Source organism: Zootoca vivipara, chromosome 8 (genome assembly GCF_965207765.1).
Source record: "Zootoca vivipara chromosome 8, rZooViv2.hap1.1, whole genome shotgun sequence".
Taxonomy (NCBI): Eukaryota; Metazoa; Chordata; class Lepidosauria; order Squamata; family Lacertidae; genus Zootoca; species Zootoca vivipara.
In genome coordinates, this window is record NC_142591.1 from 43,844,636 (window position 1) to 43,858,870 (window position 14,235).

Genomic DNA, 14,235 nt, shown 5'->3' on the forward strand with positions numbered 1-14,235 from the left:
TTACTTGAGCTACATGCTCATTGCCTTTATTAACACACACACACATGAAAAGTTACATTGGTAATGTTCAACCTGTTGCTGTGGAGTGAATGCATATCTTGCTTACAGTCAAAAAAGCGCAGCATTAGTAAACCAAAAGTACACCTCTTCTCCCCCCCACACATTTCGAAAGCATGTTAAGAGCTGTGTTTACACTTCAGATTCTAGTTTTTATTCAGTGAATTCTTACAGAAGACTGTTTCTGATACAGTATAATCAAAGGCAGCATGGCTTCTAAAAGAAGACAATGCATTTTTGTTTCACCCACTCTTTGAAACTGTAACATCTCCTAATGTTTGTGGACTTCCTTCAGACAGAAAACAAGCAGGTTTTACTTGATTAGTGTGATGGGCAACTTGCTGCCTGCTTACAGAAACTCCAGTCCATTTCTGCAATGGCTGTTGACACCTAAGATCCTTGTACTCTCATGTGCAGTGAGGGATCAGGCCTCACTCCGTCCTGCATCAGTGGCAGATTCTATTTCCTCCAGATTATTCTCTCTCTCTCTCTCTCTCTCTCTCTCTCTCTCTCTCACACACACACACACACACAGAGAGAGAGAGAGAGAGAGAGAGAGAGAGAGAGAGAGAGAGAGAGAGAGAGAGAGAGAGAGAGCTGTGCTTATTCCATGTATGAACCATTTCTTTTCAGTGTGTTAAAAATGTTTTGCTTGTTCTTACAGGGTGGTGCAGCATGATAGAAATGAACTTCAAGGATGCATTTGAATCCTTTGAGCGTCTTAAAAATGAATCAAGATGGTCCCAATGCTACTATGCCTATTTGACAGCAGGAAAGTATAATTACATGAATAGGAATGTGGTGTGTGTGTGTGTGTGTGTTGAATTTGTTGATCATTATATGGCAGTAGCATATCTCTGCAATAAAACCACCCACAACTTACATTTTTCCTTTTCTAGATTATGTATTGTAAATAAACCTTAGATTTACAGCTTCACAAATCACAACATTAGTGTAACAGTGGTGTTTACATCTTTATCAATGACTTGGATGATGGGCTTGAGGGAATCCTGAGCAAGTTTGCAGATGACACCAAATTGGGAGGGGTGGCTAACACCCCAGAGGACAGGATCACACTTCAGAATGACCTTAACAGATTAGACAACTGGGCCAAAGCAAACAAGATGAATTTTAACAAGGAGAAATGTAAAGTACTACACTTGGGCAAAAAAAATAAAAGGCACAAATACAGGATGGGAGACACCTGGCTTGAGAGCAGTACATGTGAAAAGGATCTAGGAGTTTTGGTTGACCACAAACTTGACATGAGTCAGCAGTGTGATGCAGCAGCTAAAAAAGCCAATGCAATTCTGAGCTGCATCAATAGGAGTATAGCATCTAGATCAAGGGAAGTAATAGTACCACTGTATTCTGCTCTGGTCAGACCTCACCTGGAGTATTGTGTCCAGTTCTGGGCACCACAGTTCAAGAAGGATACTGACAAGCTGGAACATGTCCAGAAGAGGGCAACCAAAATGGTCAAAGGCCTAGAAACGATGCCTTATGAGGAACGGCTTAGGGAGCTGGGTATGTTTAGCCTGGAGAAGAGAAGGTTAAGGGGTGATATGATAACCATGTTCAAATATATAAAAGGATGTCATATAAAGGAGGGAGAAAGGTTGTTTTCTGCTGCTCCAGAGAAGCGGACACGGAGCAACGGATTCAAACTACAAGAAAGAAAATTCCACCTAAACATTAGGAAGAACTTCCTGACAGTAAGAGCTGTTCGGCAGTGGAATTTGCTGCCAAGGAGTGTGGTGGAGTCTCCTTCTTTGGAGGTCTTTAAGCAGAGGCTTGACAGCCATCTGTCAGGAATGCTTTGATGGTGTTTCCTGCTTGGCAGGGGGTTGGACTGGATGGCCCTTGTGGTCTCTTCCAACTCTATGATTCTATGATTCTGTGTGTATTTATATATTTTTATTTACTGTTAATTAGATGAAATGTCTTGTGAGCATGCAATATTCTTCCTGCATGATAGCCTCTATCTGCATTTGTTTGTATCTCATTATTATTTATGTATGAAGCACCTAAGTTTTTCTAGGCGCTGTATAAATATCAAAAGCAACATAGAACCTGCCTGTAGGTTTATAATCTTAATAGGTATCCTACATAAAGATGGGGCAAGGAAAGAAAAACAAGCAAATTCAGGCATCAGTTATTTATAAAATTTCATAAATGTTTAAAAACCATGTGGAATGGCAGCTGAATTTTTTTTTTGCCCTAAGATAACTAGAATAAATTTTTGGTGTGTGTTTTATTACAGTGTGTCAAGGTGCCACTGGTGATGTGAATGGAGCTCAGAATGTGTTCAAAGAAGTCCAGAAGCTTTTTAAAAGAAAAAACAATCAAATTGAGCAGTTTTCGGTCAAAAAGGTCTGATGAGCATAAGCCAAGTTGATTTGTTGATGGTGGTGTGATGATGATGATGATGATGATAGCAATCTAAGCTGAATCTTTTAAAATGTTTTCTGAACAATGCCGCTTAAATACTGATTTTTACTGACCCTGTTAAAATAAGTATGTCAGGACCTGTCATGAGAAGCATGTGTGTTTCAGGCCGGGACACCTCCCCCCCCCCCCCCGTTTGTACACCTCTCAATTTAGGAACAGGACGTGAGTTTCATGAGATAAGCACTAGATAATAATTCAGTGCTGTACTGGTTTGTACATTATTTTCTCCTTATGGAGAGAGTTCACATAATTTTAGTGAGAATCTTAATTTTGCATGCTTCTTCTACCAGATACAGGAATACTTTTGTAAATGGAAACTGGTAGTGGAAGAATTCCACTGGAAAAGCCAAACCATGTATGTCTTAATAGGAAAGCAAAATAATACCGTATTATAGTGCATGTGACATTCTTAAGAGAAAAATAGACAATCCATTTTTTATTATGTTCATGACGTTTTCCTTGTTCAGTTACTGTGCTGTTAGTGTCTGTAGAATGATCCTATTAAGGTTAGTGCTGTAAGAACATTTTAAAATCTCTGTATGACATTTGTTTTATGTCTTTGCTTAAAGCCGTGTCAACAGCGTTCAAAACTCCCATTGTTCTAGGCACATTTTGCGACTGGGAATTTCATTAGCGCAAGCAATTTCTGAGCAGTACTGCACCTAAAATTTCAGATTTAAACTGCTGCTGCTGACGCTGAGGGCATGGGAGGAGAAATTCCTGCCTGCTTGACTTCCAAGAAATCACTGCAGTATCAGGCAAGCTGGCCTTACAGAAAGGCAGTGTTTTGAGGGACCCTCGAATATTAAGGCGGCAGGCAGGAGAAGCATGGCTTTGGTTTTTTTGCAGTCCTCAGATTAGGACTAGACCATGTGAAAAATGAACATAATATTTTAGCTTCACTTAATTCATTTTCAGCTTTGTATTCTTGTTATTAAAACATGTGCCTAGACCAAGCACCCCCAAACTTGGCCCTCCAGATGTTTTGGGACTACAATTCCCCTCATTCCTGACCAGTGGTCCTGTTAGCTAGGGATAATGGGAGTTATAGTCCCAAAACATCTGGAGGGCCGAGTTTGGGTATGTCTGGCCTAGACATTCTGTTGTGGCGCCCATAACCTAGGTTTAAGGTGCCGTTTAGCTCCCAGCTTTCATATCTCAGTTTCTAACACTGAGTGTCAAACAGTTTAAATTGCCAACAAGCTATCTGTAGAGAAAAAGGCTTCACTTCTTTTATCTGGTCCCTTTTCTTTCTCTCTCCTTTGCCCTTGAAAACTTTCCCATGTTTGTCCCCTTGCTTTGTTGATACCTGAGATAATACCTGGAGTTACGATTCCTGGAGGCAGATCTAAATTAGAAGAGGGAAGGATCTAATAAGTGATATGCTATAGATCTCCCCAAAGGAGTCTGGGACTTGCCCACAAATTGCTTTTTTCTTAACTAATTGGAAAGAGTCCCTCGCCCTCACAAGAGAAGTTTTGACTCTTTATGATTAGGAATCTGTTAGTTGCTTTGTACAAAAAAGTCTCAAAGCAACTTAACAACAGGGTTAAATGCCCAGCTGCACCATGGTCATGCACAAAGATCAGCCAGCCATTATTCTGAGCCTTTCAGTACTAGAGGGGAATGTTTTGGAAAAGTGGGACTTTAAAATGTGCGCCCTACGAGTCCCAAACAGTACTACAAAGTTACTGTTCTAGACTGTCTGGAGAATGGAACAGCACACACTTTGTAGTGTTTAGGGGTACACTGGAGCATTATGTTGTGGCACATGATTCTTTACGCTGACATTTCAGTCCTTAGAGATTTGCTGTTTTTCTGGCTGAATGTTAAAAATATCCTTCAGCTTGTCCAATTGTATAACTTTAAAGGTTGCATTTTGAAAACATGTTGAAAACCTCTTGCCCTTGGCTTAGATGGAAATTAAAATAAACCATTTTATTGTTTTCAGGCAGATAGATTTAGGAAGCAGAAACCAACCAAGCAACTCTGTATACTGGCATCCATTGAAGTATTGTATTTATGGAAAGCTCTTCCAAACTGCTCCTTCCCAAACCTACAGCACATGAGTCAAGGTACAAGATGTGATGTCTCTTTCTTTTTATTGTTGTTTTCTGCACACACTGTTTCTTTTATAAACCATCACTTTTCTGTCACTAATACTTGCAGTTTGTGCCAATTTAAGGCAGAAACTGGCTTACTCATCTAATGATTGATACACTATAAACTCTTGGGCTTTGAATAATAAGCAGTTCGAAGTGGATAATAAACCAGATTGTGGAAATTTGAGTATTGTTCTCCCACCACCCACCAGAACATATTCTTGGCAGTAATGTGAGCCCAAATATAATGCATGGTAGCTACTAGTTCAGTGTTGTGGTTTGCCATTGTTCCCTCTATTTCTGATGTTCATGCTGTGAGTTCCAGTGCTCACGTAGCTTCCCAAGAGAGAGCTATCAATAGATGCAGGAGTCCAAGGTTTGCAGGGGAGACGGGAAGGGGCACACTGAGGCAGTTAGCCACTGCCCACCCAGCTTATGCTACCCCCTCTCCTCTCACTATCTCCCCTCCGTGCACAGCAAAGATTACTTGATATTACATAGATAGGGTTGGCAGTTAGTTGCCCAGTCTACATCTTCATATCTCGCAACTGGTTTCTGAAACAATCTGGTCTTAAACTCTTAACACATTAAAGGTCAGAACCCGCAGTGTAAATAAAGCAGATGGGCAACCAGTAGGGATGGTATAAGACCCAGTCTTTCCACCTGATGACAACTGGTAGAAGTTTCCTGAATGTCTAAAGGGAACCCCACATTGTCACGATCTATTCACTTCGAAAGTAGGGCATGAATAACTGATGCCAGATCTGTCATCTTCAGGAAGTAGAGACAGGCACAGATGACAAATATTCTTTGCTCATGTTTTGTCTTAATTTGAAGCACGCTTTGTTAGACTGTGGATTTCTGAAGATAAAAAAACATATTGCTTCAAAGGAAAAACAAAACTATACAGCATTCCTATACAGATGCCTTGTCATGCATCTCTTTAAGAGAGTTCTTTAGTGCCAAGGCTGATCTTAGTGGTGATGTCATTTGTCTCGGGTTGCTGAAGAAGCTATAAGCCCTAGGATGGAAGAGATTCATATTCAAAATGGCAGCTGGCACTCGCTGTGAGCAATTTAGACAAGACTTAAAACACGTTTCTGTATATAAAAAGTATATAGCTTCTCAAGGCCTTCTTCTGACTTTTATGACTGGATTTTAGGCCTTGGGAAATTGGCTTTAGGGTTGGGAAAGCCCTCCGGAGGCAAAGGCTGCAACTTGAACATATTTCCAGAAGTTCATTTTTCTGTGCCATTTGACTCATACAGAATACAAGGCTGGAAAGCTTGACTTAAACTCCTGGTGTGTGTACACTTCTGTGTCCAACGTGTTCCTCCCTGGTCCACGCAGATAAAGGATTCATAATGCTTTACATTATTTGTTGTTGTTTTTTAAAAGACTTTATTCAATTTCCTTTTAAAAGATACAGAAAAGAAGAAAGAATAAAGAAAAAAAATACAGAAACAAATTAGAATAATATACATAAATCAAATTATATACATAAATCAAATTATTCAAATCTAATACACAAATTAAACAATAATCAATAAATTAAACAAAACAATAAATTAAACATTAAACAAACAATATATCAAACCAAATCCCCAAACAAATTATAAAATATTTATATAAAATGTATATAAAATCCACTTCCGAACGATAATATATCGCTTCCCTTAATATCTATTCATTACTTGCATTACTTTTAATGACTTCCATTTATGAATATAATCTGATTATTAATTCTTTCAATTTTTCTATCTATATGTATTCCCCTGTGTTTTCTTAATCAAAACAGATCGTTAACTCCGTTTTTATACCTTTTTCTCTAAAATAATCTTCAACATATTCCCATTCAATTTTAGACCTTTGTTTTGATATATTCCTAATTGCCGCTGTCATCCTTGCCAGATTCATAAATTCTATTAATTTTATTTGCCACTCCTGGATTGTTGGTACCTCCTCTTTTTTTTCCATTTTTTGTTTTTTATCGGTAACTTCACAAACCTTTCATTGCTCCTTTGTTTCTTAACCGATTCTTAGTCAACATAAATTTGCTGCTTCTTTAAACACATCTGGCATTTCCTCCAGCATAAACATAAATGAAAATATTTATGCAATAGAACAGTATGATTTAAAGCTATTATAAACACTTTCGATGTTGAACTATGAACCAATTCATACATTGTTTCACTTGGCTCTCCTGCATATTTGAATGGCCATCCTAAAGGTTTAGGGGTCAGTCTATTCCCCTTGGCTCTCCTGCATATTTGAATGGCCATCCTAAAGGTTTAGGGGTCAGTCTATTCCCCTAGCTGGCGCCGGTGGGGCTTGATGGAGCTATGCAGCCACTGCTGCTTCCACAGCCCAGATCGGACCCATTGCCATCATGCATGAGTAGTAGGGTTTGTACCGGATCCATCTGCTGGCTGATGATTGAAAGGGGAGAATATTAGCATTTTTTTTGTCCAGATGTTGATTGGACTAAAAAGTCTAAAGTGAAGACAGAGGATTAGGGGATAGATTTAAAGCAGCCTTCCTCAATCATTTACCCGCCAAATGTTTTGGACTACAACCCCTATCATCCCTGTCCACTGGCTGATGAGAATTTGAAGTCCCAAACTGTCTGTAGAGCAGCAACTTGGGGAAGATTGATTTTCAAGCTTTTTAAGCAGTTTTCTGTATCTAATTCATTTTTGTTATAATTACATTGGGTTTCTTCTATACTGTTTAAAGGCAATTGTAATAAAATTGTGTACAAATTGTTGAACTAAATTTATTTATTTTTTATCTAGTTTAAAAACTAAATGCTTCAACCTTTTCTTTTCTGATAAAGCTTGCCACGAAATTGATGATTCCACTGTTGTTGGTTTAAAGAACTTGCTACTTGGGGCCATACACAAATGCTTAGGAAATGCTGAAGATGCTGTTCAGGTATGTTCCTCTTCTAAAGTCCCTGAACTAGGGAGTTCTTCCAAGTTTATTTCTGATCTGCTGCATTAACTGGTTCCAAAGCTAACTGGTAAATCAACAGGCCCTGCAGGTGAAGATAGTTGCAAGATCTGAGAATGTGTTGTTCTGTGTGAAGGCTTCTTTTGTTCATTGAAATGTCACTGTGTGTTGAATGTGTTAATTTTGTTTTACAGTTCTTTCAACGAGCCCTTAAAGATGAACTGTGCCGCCAAAACAATTTGTATATCCAACCCTATGCTTGCTATGAACTTGGCTGTCTCTTGTTAGAAGACCCACAGGTAAACAGTTTAGCATACTTTGAAACCGCCTAATATTTGGTGTGACATTACTGCTTCAAAAGAGAAGTAGAGGAAAGTTGCAAGTGATCTGGAATGTGCATTTTCTCTTTTTGGCTTTTCTTTGTGGTGTTATTTTTAACACATGCTCCTGTTTACCAGTTTACTGATTGCCTAACATAATTGCATCAAGTATACCAGCAATTTATTGATATGACTGTTGCATTTAATCAGTGCAATAAAATCAATGGTCCAGTTGAAATGTCTATTTATTCAGTCACTGCAGCATTGTTGGTGAAAAATGTTTAAATTTTGTGAAATGATATTGCACTGGTAGTACAGGTGATATTCTCAGATGCAGTCAAATGAATTGCATATGGCATTTCAACATATGATCTATCTTAGGGGTGGGAAACCTTTTCAGCGTGGTGGGCTAGTTCCTGAACTCCATCATCCCCAGCCACTCTGATGTTAGTCACATGACATCAGCAAGGTGTCAGGTGACCCATTTCCCCCTTTGCAATGAGGCTTTAGTTCAAGTATCACAATAAAAGGTTAAATAATACTGCATGAGAGGATATCTAAATTGTGTTGCAGGTCTGTATACATGTAGCATTAGCATGTCAGGGACCTGTAGTTGATGCTATGCCAGTATGGTAGGTAGAGCCTAGTGGCCAATTTTTAAAAATTACATTGGCTACATTGAATCCTTGTTGGGTAAGGGTTCTCCGCCTCCCCCCCCCCTTTTTTTCTTTCTTTTGCATGCTCAGCATTACTCTTAAACCAGGCATTAGCTTGGAATCTCTCTTCCTACCCCTACCTCTCCAGCACATCTAGGGTGAAGTGGGAGAGCTGTGGTTAGCATCATGGATGAGATTAGGAGGGAAGGGAAAGAGCATTGGTACAGGTAAAGAGAGTGAGGAATGGGTGGCTTGCTGGGTCGCTTAAGCCCTTTTCCAGCAGGGAACACTGAGTAATCCAAGCACTATTAACATATACTTGATGCCTTCCAACTGTGCGTGGTAAAACTTGTGAAGCTAGTAAGAGTGTAAAGATCTAGGCATGTAAAAATTAGAGATCTTCGTACACTTTCTCTTCATGCTTCATACACTCAGCCGCCCACGCTTCTCTTCATTGCCATATTTAAAGAGAAGGTCTTAAAATAGCTTTTAATTAATGCTTTTCAGACCTGCCTCTTAATTGCTCTCCAACAAGACCATGGAAAGGCAGCATGAGCTTGTTTTGAACATGAAAAACAGAGATCCACTGGCACATCAATGATGTATCAGTATTTTGTATTTGCCTTTTTATTTGGATCCTTATATGAAGAGGGGATATGAAAGGGCTATGCTCCATTTTTTTTATACTTAAAAACACACAATGCATGTGGAAGATGGCCTACGAGGGTTACTGCTTTCTAGAAGGAGATTTGGGGGGAGGGAGGAGTCACGTTGCATAAGCGGAAATCCTTGTGCTAATGGAACTCATTAATTGAATATCACCCAGTGTGTGTGCAAATTTGTTCTCCTTTTTATGTGGAGGTTGTTGGTGTATTAGCAAAAGAGACAGCTGTCAGTTGTTTTGAGATACCTAAAAACTTATTGAGTGATGTTATTAAAATTACGTATCTAATTTCTGGTAGTTGGCATTTTGCTAGCCAAACTCCATATTATTAGAACTTGAATTCTCATTAGACCAGTTAAAGAGGGACATTCAGTGGTGACTAACCAGACCATAGAACAAGTTTCCACTGGTGCAACAAGACGTCCTCTTCTCTCCTCTGCCTACCCCCCAATTTTTCACTGTAGGGTTTGGAAAACCTCCAGAGCAGATTTAAGCAGAGAGTGAAGAAATGAAGAAAGTCCCATCATCTGCCATTGTCTGTCTCCCAAAGTATTATTTTCTTGCATTTGCACACAATTTTAAAAAGTTATATTTTGCTTCCTCCTACAGACAGTACCAAGAGGCAAAGCCTTACTGCTTCAGGCAAAGGTAAATAAATTAATAAATGAAAATGAATTGAGCATTATTATTATTATGCAGATAGGGCATCCCTTCCTTCATGGTATAGCCTGGCTGGACTTGGAGGGTGGCATTGCTATTAGTAATTGTGGGATGTGAATGAGACCTCTTATCCTTCCCAGCCTGCATTGCCATTGAGGGTATTGCGCTATGTCCTAAAAACAAATAAATGCCATATTCTGTCCTGCGTAGAAGTTACCATGTTTTTTTTTTTTGTAAACCTGAGTGAGGTAGGCTAATGTATTGGTTTGTTTGTTTTTCATTGCAGGAGGAATTCACAGGGTATGATTTTGAGAACAGATTGCATGTCCGCATACATGCAGCGTTAGCCTCTCTAAAAGAAGTGGTCCCCCAGTGATGGGCAGGATGCCTCAACTCTTTCTTCACCCTGTTTCTGCACTCGGAGCAAAATGGTTAGGAAGACCAGCTTCTCTACTGAAAACAACCACCAGTGCCAGAGACACTTTCCCCACGACATCTAGAGTTGGTGGCAGAAAAACATTACCATCTTCAATGGTTAAGGGCAAAATTAGCCAAAAAGAAAAATTAAGTGTCCTAGGGCCTAATCCAGTAGCAATTTCTCTTGCACAAGTCCTAATTAAGTGAGTGGGAGCTAGAAGTTGCCTAACTCCTGGGATAGATTTGTGAAAGCCTGGGGCGGGGGGGGGGGACTGGAAAATTGGGTTAGGTCGTGGAGAGGCAGTTGTTACTCAGTTATTCCATCCCCCACCACCTCTCTCTTGTCTTCATATCTCTACTCTGGGATTCCATGGGGTTTGTGCTAGAGGACTTCTCCAGGTTTGGAAGCCTTTGCTTTTGAGGTGTGTCTTTTTTGTTTGTTCTTAGACAAGTGGAACATATTTAGCTTGTGGTTGTACAACTGAGCCTACAATAAGCACACTTTGACTTCTATAACATCATTGGCTCAGTTTCTGCAAAAAGCTTTTTTCTCTCATTTTGGATAGGTTTATTTGTTCTTTTGAAGAGGGATACCAACTGTTTGTTGAAACAGTACTGTGTAATTAATTGTTTGAAACTGTAAATAGGCAGAAATAGATATTATTCAGAGGCCAACAAAAACAGAGCGAGCCTGGAAAGAATCAAGCCTGGCTCACTCACAGCACAGCAAACCTGCTCATTTAAGTTATATTGATCATCCAAATGCATGTGTAACAGAGCGTACCCCAATATTTATGTTAAATTGTGTGAAGATTTAGAAACTTCTATTTTTCAGCCAAATGTTTATTTTTTAAACCCTTAATAATTGTGTTACAGACATTTTTTTATCTGTTTTAAATGGTACTGTTGCCTACTAGCTTTGCTGTTAACAAGGTGTTTACAAATTATCACCCATATGTTAAATATAATGGGACTTGCCATGTGGCAGTCCAGACCTATGATGTCACTTATCTTTATTCCAGTTTGTTTTAGTGTGTTATTTTTAACAGGTAGGTGTTTTGTAAAAAAAATCAAAAACAACTCGAACACCAATTTTTGGAATAGCAGTTTTCCTAAGTACTTGAGAATTGTGTAACTTTGTAGAACTGAAGTACCTTTTTCTTTCAAAGTGGTTGGAGCCTTACCTGGTATCTAGCTATAAACTTTGATTCTGGCACACTCTGAAAAATGCTTACATTATTGTTTGTACTTCACCTGACTGACTGGTTCCAACACTTTCTTGGCATATGGAGAGTACAAATTTGTTGGCCCTGATTCAGACCTTGGTAGGCTTCTAGTGAAGACGTGGAGATACATATAAGCATCTCCACCTGCATAGCAACCTGCATAGGCATGCTCCCCAAACTGCCAAGTATGGACTGGAGCTGTGGGTCATTGCCCCACTCTCCCTTTGGCCAGTAAAAAGCACTTCATGACAGCTGAACCAGCTGCCTTCTAAAAAGAGGAGAAGTTGAATGTTTAAGAGATGTAACTACAGCTTTACTTTTTAGTAACACTATATGTTGTGAATATTTCATTATTATTATTATTATTTATTGATTTGGAGGAGTCCCATTTCTCAACGGATTGACAGCTTTATCTGCTTTGGTTTCATTTTGTAGACATGGGATGTTTGCTCTTTTGTATGCGTTAGTGTGAAAACATGGCACTGCAGCATATATGTGTGACTCACTTAAAATGGCAGGATTTGCCATTCTGTTTTTCCGCTTGGGGACTAAAAAAAACACCCTGGTGGGATCCTTGCAATACATTCCTTGGAAGGGGAAGGGGATTGGGTAATTAGCAGCACTCGAGCAAAAGACTGCTGTTGTCTTACAACAAGATTGTTTCACCCTTGGTGGTCACACAGAGAGTCAATGGGTATCAAACACAGCAGCAGCATCCTCATCCCTGGATGGTCATGGGATCTGAGGATAAGCTTTCAATGTTGAGCTCATGAAACAGGAGCAGCCATCCTACAGCTACAAAATTTAACAAAACATAAAACACGTAGTGGGTTGGGAGCTATGTGCCTGTGTGAAAGCAATTTTGACCCCTGATTGCTTATGAATCACACACACACACACACACACACACACAATTTTTCTGCTAGGTTTTTTTAAAAATTGGTGCAAGCACTTTACCTTATCTGTAGTTTTTCTTTAGAATTAGTAAGTTAAACTAGCTCATCATCTTAGACTATTGGGCCATTCCATTGTCACGGGTGGGACACTTGGACCATGTTTTTTGGTATTCACACATGTGTAAGAATGTAAATATACATAAAAATTAACAACCAAAATTTGAACTATGTTCTTAATAAGATACTGAACATTTTACTAATTTTTTATTATTTTTATGGATATTTTTGACAATTTTATTAAATGTTAAAGTATTGTCACGGGTGGGACAAAAAAAGGACACGGAGCTTGAGATAAGTTTGATTTATGGAAAAACTCTGTGAGTTGGGAGGTGAATCAATTATAAACTCAGCATATCTGTTTAAATCAATGTTTATTGGTTACAACTATGCAATCAGAAATTTAGGTTAAGAAATTTAATGATACAAAATTAAGGAAAAAATGCTGTCACGGGTGGGACAATGAAATGTCACGGGTGGGACGCGTCTGGCATACACTTGATTTAACATACAATTAAGGTTGTTAAAAATGGAATAATTACAAAAAAACCTTTTGCTATTACTATACTTACTATCTACTATAGCCTACAAAGTATAATGTTGTATTTACTAAAATTAAAATCTATTTTAAAAATATTTTCTTCTAGTCCATCTCTGGGCCAATTAACCACTTTCAAACACATCTACATTTTCAGTAAATTCATAAAAAATGTTCCTTCTGACTCGTTTAACATTAGGTTGGGGTAAGATACTAAGAATATGTTCAAACTGCACATATGATATGTCTTTTTCATCAACTTGAAACAGCTTTCCAGAATTGTTAACTGCTCGCATACACATCACCTTGACTTCTCCATCATCTTCAACATTACTTTGGCATATTGCAGCATATCTATATTTAGTAGGCCTGGTTCTTTGTCTTTTTGTAGTTGTTTCAAATTCAACTAAAACATATGTCCCAATAGTCACTCCATCAACAAACGGCTTCACTCCAACCACCGGCACATCTGTTTCATTTGTACAACTTGCTACACCATCTTGTTTTTCTGTGTCACTATCAGAATCTCTGTAAACATCAGAAACTTTTAACTTGAACAGTTCTGTGAAGACTACGTGGGTGGACTTTTGAAAAGAAGGTCCATAAACTAAACTTCTTTTGTCTTTAGCTTTAAAAAAATGGTTGGACTGCACGTTTGGAATCTTCCTCACCAAAGTCCAGCGCTCATCTAGCATCGCCATATTTGCACTGATATCAGTAGGTGTTAAAAGGACAAACTTCACTCTTGGTACTGCTTTTTCAGCACATTTAACAAAATCTGATGCTGAATTGATTACTACTCTCCTTTGTTTCACTGCATTCCAAACTGCTTGCTTAGTTAATCCACCAATCCCATCCACGGCACCCTTGCCGTGGGATGTAGCAAAAAAAAACCATTCCCCATCAACACCAAAGTCTTCAGGCATAAAACACAGATTGGACAGTGTGTACTTATTTTTGAACTGACCAGCACACCCATCAGAAAAGATTTTGACCTTTGTCAGTCTGTTAAATTCTTTCTTAAGTTCTTCAATTATGGCTTTTAGGCATGCATATACTGAGTATTTGTCGTGGGTTAAGTGATCCGAAACCACGGCAAAAGAACGTACTTTGCCTTGAGTCCAAGCGCAACCAGTAAATACTGTGATTTGGTTGTGGGTCCAGTGTGCACTTTGGATTTCATCTTGCGATGTTGCCAAATAGTTTTCAGCAAAATCCACTTGAAGAATCACCTCATCA

At 38.8% G+C, this 14,235-nt stretch overlaps 1 protein-coding gene across 1 annotated transcript in view; it reads left to right on the forward strand.

Moving 5' to 3' along the window:
• Positions 1 to 11,507, forward strand: part of TTC39C (tetratricopeptide repeat domain 39C) — a 40,433-nt gene extending 28,926 nt beyond the window's left edge. The window contains exons 8-14 of the mRNA XM_088676297.1: positions 722 to 826; positions 2,318 to 2,430; positions 4,460 to 4,583; positions 7,447 to 7,544; positions 7,757 to 7,861; positions 9,812 to 9,850; positions 10,149 to 11,507. Of these exons, the coding sequence (XP_088532423.1) occupies positions 722 to 826; positions 2,318 to 2,430; positions 4,460 to 4,583; positions 7,447 to 7,544; positions 7,757 to 7,861; positions 9,812 to 9,850; positions 10,149 to 10,238 (674 nt within the window). The 3' untranslated portion in view covers positions 10,239 to 11,507. The remainder of the gene's footprint in view (positions 1 to 721; positions 827 to 2,317; positions 2,431 to 4,459; positions 4,584 to 7,446; positions 7,545 to 7,756; positions 7,862 to 9,811; positions 9,851 to 10,148) is intronic.
• Positions 11,508 to 14,235: the final 2,728 nt, after the last annotated feature.